This window comes from Thrips palmi, unplaced genomic scaffold (assembly GCF_012932325.1).
Source record: "Thrips palmi isolate BJ-2018 unplaced genomic scaffold, TpBJ-2018v1 HiC_scaffold_6, whole genome shotgun sequence".
Lineage (NCBI taxonomy): Eukaryota > Metazoa > Arthropoda > Insecta > Thysanoptera > Thripidae > Thrips > Thrips palmi.
The window spans coordinates 2,872,964-2,894,477 of NW_023144633.1; the positions used below are offsets into that span (position 1 = coordinate 2,872,964).

The window sequence follows — 21,514 nt, forward strand, 5'->3', positions numbered from 1 at the left end:
TCTGTACAGCCTGTACCAGCACTACCAACAGCTGCAGCTGGAGCTGCAACGCTACGAGGACCTGGACCTTGCGTTGGACCTTGAGGTCGGCCGCGGCTTGGACATGGCCATGGCGCCCCGCCGCTCCAGAGACAGAGCTCCCAGGGACCACCGGGACCTCCGGGCCCAAACCCTCCAGCACGGACACCTGCCGCATTGGCTGTAGAGCCACCATCCTCCGTCTTCGGTTTTGCTTTTGGCGAGTGTAGAGACGGTCTCGGAGACCCCATGTGAAAGCATTAGATTGTGCACCATCGCATGAGGAGACATTCATGGAGAAATTACTTTTCCAAGGTTGAGTAATGAGCCACTCTAGAGGTGCTCTTGTTGTGTTTGGATTAATGATTTATTAACAAGTGAATTAGTCGTTATTTTTGTGATGGACGTCTAACAATGACGTCTCACAATGAGAAAGCAGCCTACATCTATCTGACGAATTTACTGCCTCACAAGGGAACGTTTTCAGGTGTCAGGAGCCGATTGCTCCCCTACTTCGGGATCTTAAAGACCACCTTAAAAAAGAATTTTCGGCACCCACAGTTCGTGCTGAAAGTCACTACAACGTCCTAAAATGAAAGTTAAAAGACCAATTTTCATAAACTTGACCAAAAAATTTAACTTCAAAGAACGTCCATGAAAGCAGATGATTCTTAGTTCCCGACGAAAAAAATTAAGAGCAGAAATTACAATTTGCCATGGTAATTGTTTTAGTTTGAAAAGGTCTTATGAATTTTCCCAGCCTATTAAAAATTGAAAATGAAATATATTGGATCAGAAGAGGCTTTCCAAGGACCCACAGCACCGTGCGGGACACCATTACCCCTGCCACACCGCAGGACCTCTGACCATCCGAGCCTATCCTTTCCTCGTTTCGTTGTTTTTGTTTTTGGGGGTGGAGCACAAATACCCCAGGACATCTCGCAAGTGCCCGCGCCCGCGTACAAGCTCAGTGGGGCTGGCTAGGAGGGTCATCGAGACGGTGCTCGGAAGCGGCCTTCTGGCATTGCGAGAGACTCTGAAGAGGCAACTCGCTCGCTTGCCCTCGCTAGACTTAACGACATTGGGGAACTCACTAGGCGCAGACGAGCAAGTACGACAATCGCACAAGAAGCTGGCTAGAGGCCCACTAGAAGTTTGGAGGCTCAACTGGAGCCAGGCACGCCTGACCTTTACACCCGAGGAGTCGCCACAGTCCCCAAAGGCTTGCCAGAGCAAGCGCCGACCCAGGCAAGGTGCACCAGGGATGAGTGAGCCACCCTCAGAAACAGAAACAAAGGAACAAGAAGAGGGTAGGAAAACAGGGATTCCGCAAGATCGTGCAGTTTGCGAAGTTGATTTCCTTACTGTTCAGGTTTGACCAAACAGTGGTGGGGTGGATTTCGGTATGACCCGCGGTGGCAATGCCAACGGCCTAGTGGCCTAGCAACACTAGGAGTGACAACTCGAAGTGACACACGCACTTTCGCCGTGTGACCCGACTGACTGGCCACTGGCCGCCGTCCGACGGCTTGGCCAAAACGGGCCGGCCCTGACCTTGAACTTTCATTTTAGGGCGTTGTAGTGACTTTTAGCACGAACTGTGGGTGCCGAAAATTCTTTCTTGAAATGGTCTTTAAGATCCCAAAGTATGGGAGCAATCGGCTCCTGACACCTGAAAACGTTCCCTTGTCAGTAATTTCTAATTTTGTCAAATATTCTTTTTGATAGGCTGGGGGCCTTTCTCTTCAGCTACCTATTCTTGACGAGCTGCTAGCTGCCAAGCTCATATAGAGTGATATGTGATATGTTTATTTTTTTTATTTATTGTTCGAAAAGTCCCATAAAAAAATGAAAAGTATGCAGGCAAATTGTTAATTACCCTGACTGTTGTTTTATGTAAAAGGGTTATAGCTTGTGATATCCTGATAAGTGTTCCAAAGACTGAGGAACACAGTTTCAGTTCTATTATGTGCAATATTCACAGTATAAACACACTGGTTACTAATACTTTTATCTTGTATAGCATTGTCTCATGTAATTGATGTCTTCCATTTTGGATTCATGACAACTGTATAAACCATCAGAAGGCTCAAAATGGTTCAAATTGTACCTAAACTTCTGTGTAACATTCCAACATAAGAAATAGAAGTTTCAGTAAGCCTGGGTGGGTGAGTTCAGAAATCAGACACTGAGTAGTTTGTCATTGGAATGTTGGTTCAAAATCACTCTGAAAGAAAATTGCATTGAATTGATTTTCTCACCAGTATTACTTGTTAAGTAGCTTTTAAAATATGTAAGATATGATTATCATATAAAGTTTACAAAAATTGAATATTGTAAAAGAAAATCTTTGTGGATGTGAAAGTCCCCAGAACCAATGGCATTGAAATAATATATTTTATCATAAAAAATAAAGAATGTTCCCTAAAACATCAAATGACTCCTTTACTTAAATAGACGCACTCTTCACTTTTCCCAAAATGCCCGAAGATGTAGGCAACACATCATGGTTTTTTAACGTTTTGAAAACTTTAATAAATAATATATATTTTTAAACATAAAAAATATATCCTTCCAGAAGGAACATCACAATGAGTTTAACATTCATCAATAAATTAGAATCTGTACTTCTGAAAACCGAGTTACCTTTGGCCCAGCAACTAAAAATGTGATTTAAGTTATGAGCCGAACTTAAATTGAATTTCTAGCCCATGGGCCAAAGTTTTTCCGGTTTACGGTTTAGTAATAACATTTGAGGGTGATTGGCCCCAAGTTTCGACTTACAAGGATAATAAATAAGTAACGAACCCAGATAATTTGTAAGACCCTAGACTCACTTTACCAGCGCATCATACTTCAATACATTTGTCAGCCGTTGTAGAATCTTCAATTCTTCTTTTCCTGCGCTCACATTTCGGGCATGGTAAATTTTCCTTCAAGCACGTTGCATGAAAAACTGCACTACATCCTTTGCACTGTAAAAAATAAAAAGAAAGGAATCAAATGACACTATCAGCCTCGCCTCTCTTACATCTGTCTCTCTCTCACACAGAGAGGCTTACACTTACCCTATATGTGTTTTCTGTATCAAAGGGATAAATTATCTTTGGGTTGTCACAGACTTCACAGAAGAATCCTTTCTGAGAACACAATCTACAATTGTAGACATGATTGCGTGCAAAGGTAATAACATGTTTCAAATGTTGGGCTAAGATACCACTGGGTATTTGAAGAAGATCCTAAAAGTACAGGGTAAAAGTCCATCAGATTTCATTCAAAAATTAGGATATAATGTGACCATTACCAGACTTACAGAAACTGAATACAGATGCACATGTTCATAAAGGTATTCTCTTGGCCAAACCATTTTCTGAAGCTCTTCAATAACAGGTTCTCGACATGTGAATAGATAAGCCCGGAGCAAATTTAGTTGATTTCTCAGTTTCTGCAATGAAAATTATTGACAACACTAGTAGAATGTATGTTTTCTCGCAATGAACTCAATTTTGTTTTGGAGACAATGGTAAACACACACCTGGAGCTCAGATACCTCATCAACAGTAAGGTAGAGAAATGGGTTAAGACTCTTCAAATCTAGAAGAGGATGATGCTGAATTTCTGACAAAAAAGAGGCTGCCCTTTTGGATACAGTATATCGCTTGTAATCCCAGTTCAACAAAACTCGGGCTGGTACAATCCATTCATCTCCCGAAAGAACAGTGCAGTCATCACAAAAGTAATGGCCGGTTAATCCACACAACCTGCAATTGATAAATGGCAATCAATTAAAAGACAAGCTCACTAAAGATTTTATCAGTTTTCTGCACATGTGAGACACAGTACCGTGGGGCACCAAAGGTGAATCCTATGGGCTGAGCGCAACCAAAGCACGTGTATTGTTGAGCATCCAGTCCAAGTTCATGGGGTAGTTTTGTCAATTGTTTTAAGAGATTACCAAATTGCTGGATAAAAAAGACACAAGACAGCTTCAGTACAAAACAACAATAACACTGTAGAAAACAATAGCATGAGCATATTTTAAAAATGAACCACATGTAACAAACATAAACACAACTAATTCCCAAGAACTACATATGATAAATGACATCCATTCTCATGTACAAAAAATCATGCAAAAGAAGAAATAATTAATCGCAGTAATAGGTGGAATTACTCGTACTCACAGGCTCACATGTTGCAGGAGTAGTATCAATAATCTCAAATCCAAGATCTTGAGGGTATGATAGCTGTAGTAAAGTGATAAGTTTATGAATGGAATACATGCATAGATATCACAGAGAAATGTTCAAAGCAAACCATGAACAGACCCTAACATCACAAAATTAACATGCACTGTCACCATAAATGACATGATTTCCCAAAAGAGACACAAAACATTGGTAATTGTTTGGAAACACAACTTACATCGGTTTCCTGAGCAAGTGAGGCAAATGGACTGGAAAAGCTGTTTGGCTCAAACTTTGACAGAAAGTCATTTAAATCTGGCAAGTTGTTCCCAGAAGATGAAGCAGTATTGTAACTTTCTATAAGTGAATGATAGCTCTCCAGCTTTTTCTTGGAATGGACTTTGCTAGAAAACACATTACAGGTATGAAAAGTACCTTGCAACAATTTGTTCAAATAACATACAAATAACAAAGTTTCTAAAGGGTCCACAATTACCTAACTTTCTCTTTATTTGCCTCTTCTTGATTCACACCTGAATCTGACATAGTTTCTTCGAAGGATGAGGACCACCCTAGACGACCGATAATGGAGTTACCCATTGAAGCATTGCCCTCATCCTCAGATTCCTTTTCCTTTCTCTGCTCTCCCTCTGTGGTTGGCTCGGTCTGTGTGTGAGGGCAAAGAAAAGGCACTACCAGTCAGTCAACTAACTGAGCTTAAAACAAAATTGAAGGGACGGAGACAATAAATCTCATTCACTTACCGATTCGGGCTTAGACTCTTCACAACTAGCAGGGTCTATGCTTTTTTCCGGAGGTAATTTTGTGTCATTTGTATCACCTTTTTCTGCATTGCTTTCTTCAGCTCTTAGTTTAGCTGCAATAGGTGTTTCATTAACTGGAGTCCCAAGAATTATTTTCAAAGCCTCCTCTTCATTTAATGCCATCATCTGTAAACTCTTAGAATATTAAAAATTGTGTAAAACGTAACATAAACAATTCAAACAAATCATAATATTGGTGATCATAAAAATATCATCACTGAGAATCATAAAAATGAATATTTGTAACTTACTGGACTATGGACAAAGCTATTGTGGGATGCAAATGATGCAACAGATACTGCATCAGAATTTAATGAGTCTTGTTCCTCTCTCTCTAGAATCTGGGCAACATCTGTGGCAACAGCAACCGCATCTTTAGAGGCGGAGGGCCTGATTGGCGGCGTCCACAATCCTGCTTGGAGTAGTGGCTGAAGGGTCCACACATCAAGCAGACTAGAATTTACGGGCAAGTTGAACGGAAAAGATTCAATCCCTTCTAAAAATCGCTGTACAAGTTCCAAATTTTCAACATCGCGCAGAAGTGCACCTTTCCGGTAGTAGTGACTGCAATAAAATTTCAAATTGGTTTTTGTTCCACCTTACAAGAAAAAGAAGAAAAGTAGATTTTGAAAAATCCATGTACCTTAGTGCCCGTTGTCCATCACTCCTCATAGCTTCTAAGTATCTTGACAAAACACCTTCGTTCAATGCTAAGCGTAACCAAGCTCTTGATCGTCCAACATCCGTTTGAACCAAACTTAATTTCATTACCTTTCGAAAGAAAGAGAAAATGAGTTTCCACAAAAACTACCATAATTTGAATTTGAATAACCTACCTCATCTATAACGTCCCTATGAGAAACTTCAAGTAAAGGACCCCAAAAGTTAGGGTCAGGTCGGGCATCTAAATCAGACATCACTGCTTGCGAGACTCTCTGAATAAAACTTTCTTTCAAGCCATGAATGAATATGGCTTCCAGAGCAGTGCACAATGAGCTGACTGCTTCAGAAGAGTTGTCATCATTGCTGTCTGGGTCCGCTTGCTCCACCTAATGACAAAGGAGAGAAAAGAGGAAACTTAGTAAAGTGATAATTAATTAATAAACAGATAGCTGTTGCTGCTTCAGCACTGAGACTCCTTACCAGAAGGTCTTTGACACAACTTGACAACTTGGCCACAAGCGTATTTTTTATCGCCAAATCTCGCCCGCCTAAAGATGAACGCATGGATCTCAGAAGTTGACTCATTTTGAAAGGCTTGTGAAAGACAATGAATTGTTTATCTTTCTCAACCTTAACCAAAACAAAGCAATGGGCATTTTAGTGCATTTAACGGAGGGAAGGTGGGGCGTGCATATTGGCAGGAAGATCTGTGAATAATCACAGGGACCGGCGCCCAGCGCCATCTGTGAGCCCAGCCTAGAACTATACAAGGGGCATTGTGTATGAAAAATTACTGAATCGGAACTAAACTTAAGCAACCTAAGAAGACAAGGACAAGAAAAGTTGAAGCATTGAATGAACTGACTGAATTTTTTTAATTTATTAAGGTAAGTCCTCTTCTGGATGATTTTCCTTGATATTGAGGTTGTCATTTGCCACTCCTTATTGTCAATTTCGACAAAACTTCCCTGGAATATGTCTCACTTTCCACCATAACCTTCACCAAGATGTGGATAACTTTCTCTAAAATCTCTGCTCTCGTGCCTTGACCTTGACGAGACCCTATATTCCCACATTCGACACCTGATTGGAAATATTAAAACGAGTTCAATTGGCTATCTTACTTTTCTCTCACAACCTTAATCGGGGTATTTTTGTTTCATTCACTTTCCTTGATGAATTGGTAATTTTGTCGATGCTCATGGTTGCAATTTTTTTAGTGTATTCTGATCCATAACATCTCAGTTTTAGCTGTTTCATTTCCCTAATTTTCCACTCTTTTCACTCAGAAAATTGTTGTCCTTCAGTGCGATGTTTGATGAAGTGCAGTGGTGTTGCATCAGAACATCTGTCCACATTCTTTATTTTGTGCTGTTCTATACTGTGTCATATTTGACTGTAAAGTTTTAAAAACTTGTCTCAAAATTTAACAAAACGTTGATGCAGCAATTGTTTTAGCCTTCAATCTAAAATTTTAATACATGATGTTGCTTGGGCGGTTTTCCACCCCCTCATACTTTTAGCCCTGTGCAATACGTTGTGTAATGGACTGTAGGCTGGCATGAGGTGTCTGACCTGTAGTCAGCCTAGCTACCCCTCAGTACTACGCTCAGTACGATCTCAACGGACTTCCCTCTCTCAGTCGGGTCATTCCAAAGTCAGTCATTATATTTGGTATCTACATTTTTTTCTAAGAAAAAGAATTTTGCCATATTGAAATGGATAGATTGTCAAAAAAGTACCGCTACTTGTTTCAAAATTGTTCAAAGCACTTGAATTTGTGTGCCTGGTCATAATACCACTATTTTTCTTCGCACCAGTTTTTGGATCTGTGAAGTTTGTTCTACTTCTCCCAAGAGTGCACTTTGCTTGCAAGTGGCCCTGTACTTTACAAAGTGGCGAGCCTGTCGAGGCCTGCGTTCAATATTTCTCTGTCTGCACGGCGGCGCGGCGCTGGAACTCTGGAACCTCTCGAACCTTGACGCCGTGTCGGGCCTGTCGGGCCTGGTTGGGGCCAGAGCGACTGGTTCGCCTTGCTTGCAGCAAGCGGCATGCTCGCAGCTTCAATGGAAGGGGCCCGCATGGCGCGGTGTGGCGTGGCGTGGCGTGGCACGGCGGGCATGGAGGGGCAGGGGACTCCGGCGGGGCGACGCAGACACAGACAGCACTCAGTCGTAGTGTACAGTCAGCCGCCGACGGTCGTCCCATCCGAGTAGTTCGGCTACTCGGCCCTGTGTTCGCGTTTGCCGACGGCACGCGCGTGTGTGTGTGTGACTGTGTGTGCGCGTGTTACCAGTTTTTTTACCGCTGACTTGTTCTTCCGCGGTCCTCGAAGTGCGAAGGCTGTAGGTAAGGGCGACGTTACTTGGTAAAGACTCGGAGAGTGGCAACTGGAAGTGAGTGGGCGAGGGTTCCACTAAGGCCGAAAAAACGATGGCAAAACTTGCGATTTGCGTGGCAAGACTTGTATCGGCCTATCTGATGCCACAGGGCATCCGCGGCGTATGTGTTCCTGCTGGTCGAGCTGCACTCAAAGTGACTGGAAAGGCTCTCAAGGAAGCAGGAATCTGTGGCGGAGCGCTGGACTTCCCCGTGCTGTTGGTCCCTCTCGCACTCATGGATTGTCCCGCATTGGTGCGAGAGAGAGAGACGAAACCTCCTGGAGTGCACGTCCGTTCCCTGCCCGCGCCGCCCTGTGCCTGACCTCGGTCACGTTGTCCTCGACGTGCCGAGACGCGAACGCGGCGGAGGCGCGGTCGCGGGTTCGAACACCAGCTTCGGCTTCCCTTTTTCTCTCCGGTGTTCTAAACGCTGTGATTGGGTCCTTGTCCCGCGTGCGTTGTCGCCGAGGGCCGAGGCCACGACTGCAGTGGGCCAGAAGACCGGTGGAAGCGGTCAAAATCCCTCACGCGTTTTGAGCCCCAGAGTCGCTGAACAGGACTCGAAGCGAACGTGTGACCCCACCAATGGATTCCTCGTTCGGAGAGCAATCCAGTGGTGGGGTCACACGTCCGGTTCGAGTCCTGCTTAGTGACTCTGGAGCTCAAAACGCGTCTAGAGCTTTGGCCGCCTCCACCGGTCTTCTGGCCCACTGTGCGGCGATCTCCGCGGACTTGCATCACGACGGCCCTCCTCTCCTTCCTCGGGGTTTCGTCACTGGCATGACTGGCACGCTCTGGCTATTTTCGCATCCCGAACGCCTGAATGCCTGAATCGGCACCGAAAGCCCCCCCCCCCCCGCTCCGCGGCCACGTGACTCCAAAGCACGGCGAGCCCGCCCCGCCGCCACCGCCTGGAGGAGGACAAGTCCTTGGGCAAGGACTCCGCGACTATCATTTCTGTTTTGCAGTGGGTGCGTACGTGACGCACTCGCCGTTGCGAATGGCGGCTACCTGCAGGGTGCGGCCTGTCTCTCTCCCTCCCCATCGGGCGGTAGGTTCTCTGTCTCTCTCGCCCTCCCTCTCCCTTTGGCCGAAGGGCCCGTGGCGTGCGAGGCCGGGGGATGGCTTCGCGGCTGACACGTGAGTCGCGACACGCGACGCGGGATTTGCAAGTCGGAAGGAATCGGTGTGTCGCGACCGATAAGACTGATGGCGCGCCTCGCCAGGTTGCCAGTCCCTTGTTGTTGTTGTTGTTGCTGTTCCGAGAAAGGCCCCAGCGGATTGTGTCACCATGCACAGTGGGCCAGAAGACCGGTGGAGCGGCCGAAATTCGAGACGCGTTTTGAGCTCCAGAATCGCTGAAAATGACTCGAACCGAGCGTTTGACCCCACCAATGGATTGCTCTCCGAACGAGGAATCCATTGGTGGGGCCACGCGGTCGGTTCGAGTCCTTTTCAGCGACTCTGGAGCTCTAAACGCGTCTCGAATTTTGGCCGCTCCACCGGTCTTCTGGCCCACTGTGCCATGGTGTCACCGCGAGACTGGTCCTGCCGCATCTCATTCCCAGCCAACCTGTCGCAACCCTTTCCAGGCCGAATTTTCGTCCTCTCTTTTTGTCGCGGGGTCTGCGTGCGAGTTAGAAATCGGCCTCGTTGTGGTCCAACATCGCCGCCCCGGTAGGCCAGGGCCGGCCAGGGCTATGCAGGTCACTGTGCGGCAGGCCGTTCCCTGGGATAGATCACGTCGATCGGGAACGAACCCGAACGGCCCCCGCAGGGCTCGCGGACCCATAATTTGCTGAATGCGTTGTGTCTGGCGGGGCCCTGGCGGGGTCCGGGCCGGAGGTCAGCACCAGCTACGACTTCGCCTGGAAGGTTCGCGACGCGGTGTCGGAGCCTGGGCCCCCGCCGCCCCGCGCCCCGCCGCCCCGCGCCCCGCCGGCCCGTGTTCGCGGCGAGCAGGGGGAGCAAGGGTGACCTTCTCTGCCGGCTGCTTTATTTCTCTCCGCGACCTCTGCTCGTGCACAGAGCGAAAACAAAACCAAAGGAGTGGAGCTGTCGGCATTTTTTTTTGCAAGCAAAATCACTCAAAACTTCTTTGAGAAATTCTCATGACAGCTTCCTCGTCGAAATCTTCGACAAATGTCGGTTATCCAGCTGTCATGTCTCGCCATGACAAGAGGCGCTTGGGTTGTTGTTTTTTTTTCGCAGTGCCGCTGGCACGGTAATAATGCTGGTCGTGTTGAGAGCGGCACGTGGGGCGAGTGAAAAAGCGTCGGCGGGGCGGGGCGACGTGCGCCCCTGCTACATCCGACACAATTAGGGCTGGAAGTGCCCCACGGCCTTGGCGACCTTGGTGGGCTCCCGAGACTTCCGAGTAAATCAGCTGCGATTTTTAAAACGGAGAACTTTTCCGGCCCTTTGGCCCTTTTGGTACCCGACGCACAGTGGGCCAGACGACCGGTGGAGGCGTCCAAAACTCTGGACGCGTTCTGAGCTCCAGCGTCGCTAAATGGGACTCGGACTGAACGTGTGACCCCACCAATGGATTGCTCTCCGAACGAGGAACTCATTGGTGGGGTCACACGTTCGATTCGAGTCCCGCTGGCGCTCAAAACGCGTCTAGAGTTTCGGCCGCCTCCACCGGTCTTCTGGCCCACTGTGGGGCGGCTGGAGGCACGCTGGCGCGCAGTCAGGTGGGCGCGGCGTGACGCAACGGCGATGGACCCTCATACTTTGTTTGCTGCCGCCCCCCCTCCCCCTCCCCCTCGCGTCTCGCTCCAGACCACTCTTACTTTCACCGCTCGGTGCGCCGCGCCACGCCGCGCTCACCCTGGGGCACGAAGACCGCCGCGGAAGCGGCAGCGCGGCAGCAGACGCGCCCGCTGATTGGTCCAAATCCAGCCTCACTCAAATAAGCCACTTGAACGCCGTGGCCGGTCGCACGTCGTGAAAGACAGGAGTCTACTCTTCGACGCGGTGGCCGGCGGCTCGCCGGAAAAGACAATATTGTGCTTTTCTAGCTGCTAAGCGGCCTGGCCCTGGCCCTGGCGGGCCCCGCCGAAATGGCAGACGGCGCGGGGGAGTCACCAGGTTGACGAGTGTGACGGCGGTGACGGGGAGAAAGCGGAGGTCCCCGTCGAGGCGCCGGCCGAACCTGGGCCGCGCCGTACCGACCGGGGCCTGGCGCGGCTCCTTGCCGTTCGATTCCGAGCAGAGCCGCCTTCGTTGTTTCTCTGTCTCTCTCGCACCCCGCGTGGCGGCGCGCGAGTGCGAGAGAGAGGTCCGAATAAGACGGATAGCCGTGGCCGACTGCCGTGGACTGGGCGACCTTCGACCGCCGTCGTGAACCGCCGAGCCTTGCTGGACTCCTGCAGCATCACGGCGTCGGCCGGGCCTAACCAAAACAAACACCGAGTGGACAGGTACCCGAGTGGCCGCGCGGGTTCCTGGAGAAACTGGAAGGCCCGTCGGTGTGGCGCGTGTACCTCTGGAGCGCCAGCGTCACAGTTTACTCCAGCGCCTGCAGACGGCAGCATAGGCCAGCCCGCCGTACTCCAGTGTGGCGCGGGACGGTCTCCAGCGCCTGCAGACGGCAGCATAGGCCAGCCCGCCGTACCCCAGTGTGGCGCGGGACGGTATCCACCGCCCGCAGGCGGCGGCCTGGCCTGGAATTCTGGGCCGCGCTGGAGTTGACCTAGTGGGCGCTGGATTAAGTGTGATGCAATTCGCGCAGAGCTCGGCACCTTTGAGGTCAATGCGTCTGTCTGTCCACCTGTCCGTCCGCCTGTCGCGGTGCCGTACCATGCATGTGGTGTCCGAGGCGGTTGGCCGTGGGGCTGCCAGCCTGGTGGCTGAAAGTGAATGTGTCGCGCCGCCTCCGCGTCCGCGGCCAGCACGGCGGCCCTGGCCCAGTGCAGGGCCTCCTCGAGGTCCTCCAAAACGACCGTCATTTAAAATGGCGCCGACTGACTGACATTAGTTTGAAAGGCGACCGGGACGGCCGTGCCAGCCAGTAGCCCTCCGCGATGACATGCGGCTTCGGCTGAGCGATTACGCTCCGTCTCTCTCGCACCGCCACGGCACGCCCCGCGAGTGCGAGGGAGACGGCGCTACCGGGAAGGCGATGGCGTGGCGCACTGCGAGGCTTCCCCCGGCCGGCGCCCCTCGTGGGCCTTGCCGGCCTTCTTGGCGTGCTGGACGTGCGTCGCCGAGCCGGCAAGCCGCACAGTGGGCCAGAAAACCGGTGGAGGCGGCCAAAACTCTAGACGCGTTTTGAGCTCCAGCGTCGCTAAATGGGACTCGAACCGAACGTGTGACCCCACCAATGGATTGCTCTCCGAACGAGGAATCCATTGGTGGGGTCACACGTTCGGTTCGAGCCCTGTTTAGCGACTTTGCCGCTCAAAGCGCGTCCAGAGTTTTGGCCGCCTCCACCGGTTTTCTGGCCCACTGTGAGCCGGGAGCGCTTTCCCCGCCAGGACATGACATGTCAACAAGGCCGGCTTGTCGGCACACGGTTTCGTCGCGACGCCGTCGCCCGGCTGCCTCCGCCGACACGGTGGCGCTGTCTCTCTCACTCGCAGAGGTTGCCCCGTGGGGTGCGAGAGAGACAGAGCGATGTTCGGAATCCACCCGCAGGACACTCTTCCGCCCCGCCGCCGAGCGTTATGCAAAGTGGGGCGGTATTTGTGGACGCAGGAATGACCCCTTATCTTTTTACTGGTCTTTTCGTCGTTGCAATACACTCCGTCGGTAAGCCAGTCGTCGAAGGGCGTTCCCCCAACGACCCCTATCGGCACGGCGCCGGCCGAAGGGTGAGGAAGAGAGGGGGGGCGGCTTGGCACGCGCTCCCATTCACCTGCGTTACGTGACGCGTCCGACACACTGCAGAATGTCACGCGGTCGCCCTGCCAACTCATGCAACACACCGAGCAAAAAAAAAATCATTTCGGCCCCTCGTTATCATATTTGCTGTGAAGTTTCGGGGAACGAAGTTAACTTAAATTATTTTAATTTTACAAAAAAAAAATTTAGCAAAAAAAAAGTTTTGGGTGTATTGTATTGATGTGCAAAAAAAAACTCTTATGATTTTTATAATAATTGATCTTTGTTGGTGTGGCGAGGATAGTTTGGTCTCGTGATCCTGCCTTACCTCACCCACTGCCCCCTCTTTCTCCCTCTCCCTCCCTCCCCCCGTCGCACAGTGGGCCAGAAGCCGGTGGAGGCGGCCAAAACTCTAGACGCGTTTTGAGCTCCAGAGTCGCTAAATGGGACTCGAACCGAACGTGTGACCCCACCGATGGATAGCTCTCCGAACGAGGAATCCATTGGTGGGGTCACACGTTCGGTTCGAGTCCCATTTAGCGACTCTGGAGCACAAAACGCGTCTAGAGTTTTGGCCGCCTCCACCGGCTTCTGGCCCACTGTGCCCCGTCGCCTGCAGCGCGCCTCTTTATTTAGCGAGTGCCCAACGGGTCGGCGAGACGTTGATCTTCGGCGCACTGCAAACAGGCGGAAGCGTCTTCCTCTATCCATACAGTCCTTGGACGCCGCCCCGCGACCGAAAAAAAAATACAACTAAAGTAGATAAGGTTCTGCCGAAACGAAAGCCCGACATAGCCCACTATTTTAGAGTAGCGCTAAATTCGGCCGGCGTATCGCATGAAATCTAGTCGTTCTCCGCGAGTGAGCCCGCAAATATTTTTTTAACTGGGCGATGTCAAAAGTAGCGCACTGTTGCGCTGTGTTGCTACGGGGCCACCGCTGGTAGCGGGCATGCATCCTGACTGCATCCTGCTCTGGAACCTGAGAGCAGTCAAGGACACTCTGTGGCCACCGGTATTGGTATCCGCCGAAAAAAAAATCTCAATTTTTTTTTTAAATGCATTCTATTGATATATCATCAAAGCACAAAGTCTCGTTAGATTTTGGTGTTTTTTTTTTTGTTTTTTTTTTTCAAATTTTTGGACGGGGAGAAAGTGGTGATTGATTTTTTTTCGCAACATGACTCCAATGTTGCGTATAGTGCCGTGTGTGTGTGATGCGGTGAATCTGTCTGATTCTGCCAGTCACTATCGGCTGCCACGCCCCCCCTATCACTACTACGAGTGATGCGCTCTTTTCAGTGATAGCGTGATAACGATTAGTGTCGGTGCCTCGGCCCTGCCCGCCTGGGCCGCTGGGTCGGGCCCATTGACTTGCAGTGGGTCGGAGGGTCGGCCATGGTCAGGGGCAAGGCCGGGCAAGGCCGGGCAAGCCGCTCTAGTATCGTGTACACTCGTGGGACAGTCGGCAACTACACTCTTGCACGTGTGTTTTTTCCACTGGTGTCGGAACGCCGCACCGCCACAGCTGTGTTCACACTCTCGGGCAAAGAATTTGTGATTCGGTGCGGTTTCGGCGGTTTCGGCGCTCCAGCTCGGCCGAACGGCGAGGCACTGTTAAAATGCATGAACCGGCGAGGGGGCGATTTGCATGTCGAAGTGTCGTTGCCGCCGTTGGCGTCGTCGGGGCTTGCACCGGGCTGCACTCGGTGTCAAGTGGCCGACGGCGTACTCGTCATCATAATCGGCCACGCCGTAGGCGTCCGTCCGTCGTCCGTCCGTCCATGGCCTTGGAGTGCGGGGCTGCCCGGACTGTGTCGCGGTCGCCGCGGAGGCCACCAAGTCCGTCCCGGTGGTGGCGGTCTGCGATCGGCAAACCGATACACCGGAACCTTCTGTCTGAATCCGCGGCCCGCGGCCGTGCATGCTCGGAGCACGGCTCGGAGGAGGGCACGGACGGCAAGCCGGCAGTGCGTCAGCGGCGGCCGCGCTGCCCGGTGGACGGAATTCCCTGGAACGCCCCCCCCCCTCCCCTCCCCGCCCACTCGCTGCTCGCCTTGTTATGTTCTTGCGGCACCGCGTCGACGGGACACGCTCCGCGGCCACGACGGCCACCGCGGCACGCCGGCCCCTTCCTGCATATTGAAGCCCTCCGCGGCGTCCGAACCGACAGGAAGAACGTCAGCGCCGAAAACAAGTGCGCATCGAGCGCGTTGTGCCGGTGGGTTCATTTGAAGGGGTCTGCTCGGTGAACAAGTGCGTAGCTAGCGCCCTGGCGCACAGTGGGTCAGAGGACCGGTGGAGGCGGCCAAAACTCTAGCCGCGTTTCGAGCTCCAGAGTCGCTAAGTGGGACTCGAACCGAAAGTGTGACCCCACCAATGGATTCCTCGTTCGGAGAGCAATCCATTGGTGGGGTCACACGTACGGTTCGAGTCCTGTTTAGTGACTCTGGAGCTCGAAACGTGTCTAGAGTTTTGGCCGCCTCCGCCGGTCTTCTGGCCCACTGTGTGGTGCCTCATTCCGTCTCTCTCGCACTCGTGGGGCGTGGCGGAGGGGTGCGAGAGAGACGGAGCGACGAAACGGTCCTTCGGAGTGCACTTTGGCGGTGCGAAAGTGGCAGGGATGCGCGTCCTCTCCCTGCCGCGTGACGTCACTGTGAACTAGGAGCAGGCCGGCACGTCAACAGCACGGCGTGCGGCATAACACGCCCTTCCTGCGCGGCCAAAGGGCCCAAAGGGGCCAAAGGGGCGGTGTGTGTCCAGCAAACAGAGGGCGAGGACGCCGTCGACGACGGAGGAATGCATGTGGCCCCGCGCACCGGGACCACGCTGTCGTTAGACGCTTTGCGCGCGGCCCTTTGGATTAGCGGGATTGGCGCCGAGAATCCTCCACTCGAACCGCCTCCTCTTGCGTCCCCGTCGACGGGGTCCTCGACCTGGTTGTAGACCCGGCTTAGTTTCGACGGCTGTCTTGGCGGGGCTGCAACAGCCGCCCGGTGGCGGGGACGGTCTGGTGGAGGTCGAACGGGCGCGCCGAGTCTGGAGTGCAGTGAGGTGTACTTTGAGTCGCGAGCCTCGCGGGAGCACTCCGAGATAATGAAAATTGCGGATCTCTGTCGCAGTCCCGCCGGGCCGTCACGTGACTCACTGGGCCAGTGGTTCTCAACCTTAGGGTCGCGACCCCAAGTGGGGTCGCGAAAAAATTTTAAGGGGTCGCGGCGAGGTAGCTGGGGTCGTGTTTTGGGCCGATTTTAAGCAGCCACTGCGTCTGATCCGAGGCGGGCATTTTGCTCCCTCAACGGGCAATTGGTCTTTGAACCTTCCTTTAGCATGCCTTTGTTACGGAGTGTGATTATCAGTCTTAGTTTGGGAGCAGTATTGTCTCAAAGTTTACCAAAACGGTCAGAAATGTCTTTGAAAAATCGTGTTTTGGGCCGATTTTAAGCAGCCACTGCGTCTGACCCGAGGCGGTATTTCGTCCTCCTTCAACGGGCAATTGGTCTTTGGACCTTCCTTTAGCATGCCTTTGTTACGGAGTGTGATTATCAGTCTTAGTTTGGGAGCAGTATTGTCTCAAAGTTGGCCGAAACGCTCAGAAATGTCTTTGAGCACCCGTTGTGACTGTTTTGGTCAACTTTGAGACAATACTGCTCCCAAACTAAGACTGATAATCGCATTCCGTAACAGAGGCATGCTAAAGGAAGGTCCAAAGACCAATTGCCCGTTGAGGGAGCAAAATGCCCGGCTCGGATCAGACGCAGTGGCTGCTTAAAATCGACCCAAAACATGATTTTTCAAAGACATTTCTGAGCGTTTTGGCCAACTTTGAGACAATACTGCTCCCAAACTAAGACTGATAATCGCACTCCGTAACAGAGGCATGCTAAAGGAAGGTCCAAAGACCAATTGCCCGTTGAGGGAGCAAAATGCCCGGCTCGGATCAGACGCAGTGGCTGCTTAAAATCGACCCAAAACATGATTTTTTAAGACACTCTGAGCGTTTTGGCCAACTTTGAGACAATACTGCTCCCAAACTAAGACTGATAATCGCACTCCGTAACAGAGGCATGCTAAAGGAAGGTCCAAAGACCAATTGCCCGTTGAGGGAGCAAAATGCCCGCCTCGGATCAGACGCAGTGGCATGCTAAAGGAGGGGTCCCGTGGGGTCGTGAAACTTTTCCTGGGGGTCGCGGAAATTTTTGGCTACAAATTTGGGGTCGCGAGCCGAGAAAGGTTGAGAACCGCTGCACTGGGCCTTGGGCACCTCCCGCGCCGCGTGTGCGCCGAAGACGGGGAGATAAATGCATTTCCATTCTCGGTCGCCTATTGGAGTCCCAATTTCGGATGGGCCACCTTATGCCAGACGGTCAAGGAGCAAAGGGCTGGGCCCTTGGCGACAAATTTCTTCGGCTGCCTACGGCCTGGGATTAGGGCAAGCCGAGCCCGCCAAGTCCATCATGGGGGATGAGTTGTAATCAAGCCGCTCCTACGTGATTTTGCGTCCGTAGCCCTCATTATCAAGGCGATAAGGCCAGGTCGGGGATCGGACAAGCCTCTGGCCGCCTTGGCCGCGTGGACGTGTCTGCGATCGTGCGCTCGTCCTTGGTCCTTCGCCGATACGCCCGCCAGGCCGCCAAGCCGCCACTCGACGCGCCGGGACCGCACCGCCTGGATTCGCGCGGTTCGCAAGCTCCTCTCGAGTTACGGATTCGCGCTCGACGCTTTGGCATGACAGCGGTCGCTTAAGTCAGTCTTCCTCTTCGCCCGCAGCCTTCGCCATGTGTCCGCTGTGGCCGCTCCACTACCTGCTGCTGTACGCCATCATGCTGTGGCCCCTGCTCATGCTGTCCTGCGGCGTGGCGGCGCAGCTCGCCGGCGTGGCCAAGAACGGCGCGGGGCTGCGCGCGCGCTCGCCGCTCTACTGCGAGCCGCCCGCCGGCGCCGGCTACCTCAACGTGCGCTTCGACGCGCTGCTGGCCAACGGCACGGTGCTGGACCTGTACGACGGCGACGGCAAGGTGCCCATCGCGCTGGACGCGACCGCCAGGCTGCGCTTCAAGACGGAGGACTTGGACCCGGTAAGCTCAAAGTTCGCTTTATGGTGGGCCAGAAGACCGGCGCAGGCGGCCAAAACTCTAGACGCGTTTAGAGCTCCAGCGTCGCTAAATGGGACTCGAACCGAACGAGTGACCCCACCAATGGATTGCTCTCCGAACGAGGAATCCATTGGTGGGGCCACACGCTCGGTTCGAGTCCTGCTTAGCGACTCTGGAGCTCAAAACGCGCCTAGAGTTTTGACCGACTGCACCGGTCCACTGTGCGCTGGAACCAGCCGACTGACGGCCTTCCCTCTGTGCCCCTGCAGAACGACGTCCTGGACGGCGAGCTCTACCTGGAGGCCGTCAACCAGCACGTCGCCGGCGCCAGCCCCAAGAGCTACGAGATCGCGACGATGGGCATGGACGGCAACTCGCTGGCCAGCAGCTTCAACGTCACCGGCCTGTCCCTGGGTGAGTGAGGACGATGTTGCCTACCTTTGCATCCGCGCCTGGAGTGAGGTGGTAAAACGTTTTTCTTTTTATGCTCCTTTTACCTCTTGTTGATTTTGTTTTTGTGTGCGCGCAGGCAAGACTGACGTGCGTCTCCGCCTCCGCCACAAGAGCGCCGCCGTCGCCAACGGGGTGGCCTCGGACCGCTTCAGCGACTGCGTGCCCGTGGTGGTGACGCGGCCCAAGCGCGTCATCGACACCGTGTTCACCGCCAGCGTCGCCACCCTGGTCGCCATCATCTTCATCAACTTCGGCTGCGCCCTGGACTGGGACGTGGTCAAGAAGACCGTCAAGCGGCCCATCGGACCAGCCATCGGCTTCACGTCACAGTACGTCGTACTGCCCCTGGTACGAGGAAAACGCCAACAACAACTTTTATTTATGCTTTTGTCTCTTGCCTGGTGTTTTTCTCAATGCTCCATTGGCTCCCGTTTGCAGATAAGTTTCGGTTTGGCGAAACTGTTGTTCCCCAACGACGTGGCCATGCAGCTGGGCATGTTCTTCACAGCAATCAGTCCCGGTGGAGGCGCCTCCAACATTTGGACCTACCTGCTCGGAGGGAACCTCAACCTGAGCATCGCCATGACCACCATCAGTACCTTGGCTGCGTTCGGTGGGTGCCATTCTCTGCAACAGGGCTTGCTAGACATGTTCTCCACGGTGTTAAATCACGTTCCTTATTTTTATTTCCAGGCATGATGCCGTTGTGGATATTCACTCTGGGTCATCACATATTTCTAGAGGGCAAATTATCTGTGCCGTATGCACGAGTCATGGAGGTTGCGGTGGCACTTGTCATACCTGTTGGTATAGGATGGCTCATTCAAAGATATTTGCCTAGGATATCCAAATTTTTGGTTCGCATTCTGAAACCCTTCTCTACACTTCTCATTCTCTTCATCATCGTATTTGCAATCATCACAAATACATATATATTTGAACTGTTCTCGTGGCAGGTAATTATTCATATTTCCTCTACACTCTTTTATTCATTCTAATATTATCTTCTTTTTGAAATGTTACTTAACTCCCCTTATTTTTTGTCACAGATCGTTTTAGCTGGCATGGGGCTGCCTTGGTGTGGATATTTGACAGGGTTGTTACTAGCCTTGGTATTCCGTCAACCCACACCGGACATGATGGCAATATCTGTTGAAACAGGTGTTCACAACACAGGAATCTCTATCTTCATGTTGAGATCTGCTCTTCCTCAACCAGAGGCAGACTTGACTACAGGTAATGACACAATTTTTACCCCTCATAGATCTTTGTAAGGAACCTGCCAGCTTATAATATTTTTCTTCACATTTCCCAGTCATTCCTGTGGCTGTAGCCATCATGACTCCAATTCCACTTACTCTTTGGTATGTGGTAAAGCAGTTGCGTTCAAGATGGACTGTAAAAAAAAACGCCCGATACGAATTGAATGATGAAGAAAGGGCACCAGTTACAAACCAGACGGAACCTCTCACAATCATCACCACATCTAAAGGAGCATCAAACAATAACCATGATAAGTATTAGAAATTGAAAACATTCCGACCGGGCACATGAAAGCTGGAATGTTAAATTAAAAATTATTCATTTCATGCACTTACATCTTCAGTACCATTCATACAGTAGTTATGGGCATTTAAGCCAGTAAGGAAACAGGTTGTTTTTTTATTAAACCTTGTTTACTGTACCATTAGATTTAGTTTCTTGTTCTTTAGATTACTAAAGACCCTTCCACTTCATCTAAACTTATTTTTATATTTTCATCGAATGAGAAGAACATTAAGGTCTTGGCCAAAGGCATTGATGCATGTATTTGAGATAGTGTTATTGAACTGCTAACTCAAAGGAACTTAAAAGTAAGAGGTCACATTTTGTTTTATGTTTGACTTATGACCTGACCAAATGTATAGTGAGTACCTCTTCTCCTTTGTGAACAAAAACAAATTGTTGTACTTAATTCTGTTAAACACTCTCGGCAAAAGAATACTTTTTGATTTTTTTTGCTGGTAACAATTTGGTACAGTATCTGTCTTTTGTATGTACAATGAGGTTACTCTCAATCCTTCAAATAACAGGGTTGTGAACTTTTGTTTTTAATGTAAGTTCTTAATTACGTAGTTGTATTCTGTATTGACCAGTATGACAAGTAAGATACAGTCCAACTTGATCAAATCGGCTAATTTCTGATAATTGAGTGAACAAACCACCCTTTTTTTTATCTTGTACAAATCATCGAATGTGACAAGTCCTTTTCTTAAAGTGATCATCTATTGATTGATTCAAAGGAAAACTATCTTCAGAGATGATACCAATCTAAAAGAAAAGAACTAAAGTGTTTTAGATTTACATTTAATACAGGTAACAAAGTGGGCTCTTCCAGCCGCTGTCCCCTGTAGCAGCTCTCTAGTATTCTTTCTCAATCATACAGTTTCATCCAAAATCCTTGAGTCTGTGCAGGCACGAATAGGTAAGCGGGCATCTTGTACCACATCGCCCTCTCCTTCCGCCACTGAGTCTGTATGAATCATAAATTTTGCCGCGCAAATCAAGTCTGTGACTCACTTTTTAAGCGGGCATGTTCATAGCAATATATCCTATTCTTGTTCAGTTATTTATTTATTTTGGCAGAGAAGGGTAAAAATTCCGTCTATATTGTGGACTGTACTTGATCTCATTGAATTGAAATGTCAACATGGCTGAAATTAAGCTGTCTCCTAGAATTTGTTTCCAAGGGAAAAACTGTTGTTATTTCTTTGTTCGTTTTATCTCATTTAAAAGTTGAAACTTGTTAAATATTTTTTTGTAATGTCCTGGTGACATTCAATGTTGAAAGAAGCTGCAGCTTGATAGTATTGTTAAATTGACTTTGAAAACAATGGATTGATTGGGTTTGGTTTCCCATAAAATGGGACAGTATTTGTTTCCTTAGTGTTTCTGAGTTATTTTAAATAATTGAAAACCTATTGGTTAGTAAAAAAAAACTTTATCAACCATCTACGTGTTTTAAATCTTTCTCTGGACATAATTCCCACTGTCACATGATCATCTGTACACTGCACTTCTTACATG

The 21,514-nt window shown here is 50.5% G+C and overlaps 2 protein-coding genes across 4 annotated transcripts; one reads left to right on the forward strand and one right to left on the reverse strand.

The window, feature by feature from the left end:
• Positions 1 to 2,538: 2,538 nt before the first annotated feature.
• Positions 2,539 to 6,399, reverse strand: LOC117651612 (pleckstrin homology domain-containing family M member 1). 2 transcript variants are annotated; one of them, XM_034395773.1, is made up of 13 exons: positions 6,173 to 6,399; positions 5,866 to 6,078; positions 5,673 to 5,800; positions 5,281 to 5,593; positions 4,970 to 5,155; positions 4,702 to 4,871; positions 4,444 to 4,609; positions 4,203 to 4,265; positions 3,862 to 3,980; positions 3,554 to 3,779; positions 3,332 to 3,463; positions 3,087 to 3,257; positions 2,539 to 2,993 (listed from the first exon to the last, which is right to left on the reverse strand). In XM_034395773.1, the coding sequence occupies exons 1-13, from the start codon at positions 6,275 to 6,277 to the stop codon at positions 2,868 to 2,870; spliced, it is 2,118 nt and encodes a 705-aa protein (XP_034251664.1). In that variant the 5' UTR covers positions 6,278 to 6,399; the 3' UTR covers positions 2,539 to 2,867. The 2 variants fall into 2 exon arrangements, with proteins under 2 accessions (XP_034251664.1, XP_034251665.1); XM_034395774.1 differs by lacking the exon at positions 4,203 to 4,265 and having other exon boundaries at positions 6,173 to 6,398.
• A 52-nt stretch (positions 6,400 to 6,451) lies between these two features.
• On the forward strand, positions 6,452 to 20,138 carry LOC117651613 (ileal sodium/bile acid cotransporter-like). 2 transcript variants are annotated; one of them, XM_034395776.1, is made up of 8 exons: positions 6,452 to 6,579; positions 17,670 to 17,977; positions 18,265 to 18,409; positions 18,525 to 18,796; positions 18,887 to 19,061; positions 19,142 to 19,404; positions 19,498 to 19,684; positions 19,764 to 20,138. In XM_034395776.1, exons 2-8 carry the CDS (start codon positions 17,678 to 17,680, stop codon positions 19,970 to 19,972), a joined length of 1,551 nt encoding a protein of 516 aa, XP_034251667.1. In that variant the 5' UTR covers positions 6,452 to 6,579; positions 17,670 to 17,677; the 3' UTR covers positions 19,973 to 20,138. The 2 variants fall into 2 exon arrangements, with proteins under 2 accessions (XP_034251667.1, XP_034251666.1); XM_034395775.1 differs by lacking the exon at positions 6,452 to 6,579 and adding an exon at positions 7,866 to 8,041.
• The last annotated feature ends 1,376 nt before the right edge of the window (positions 20,139 to 21,514 follow it).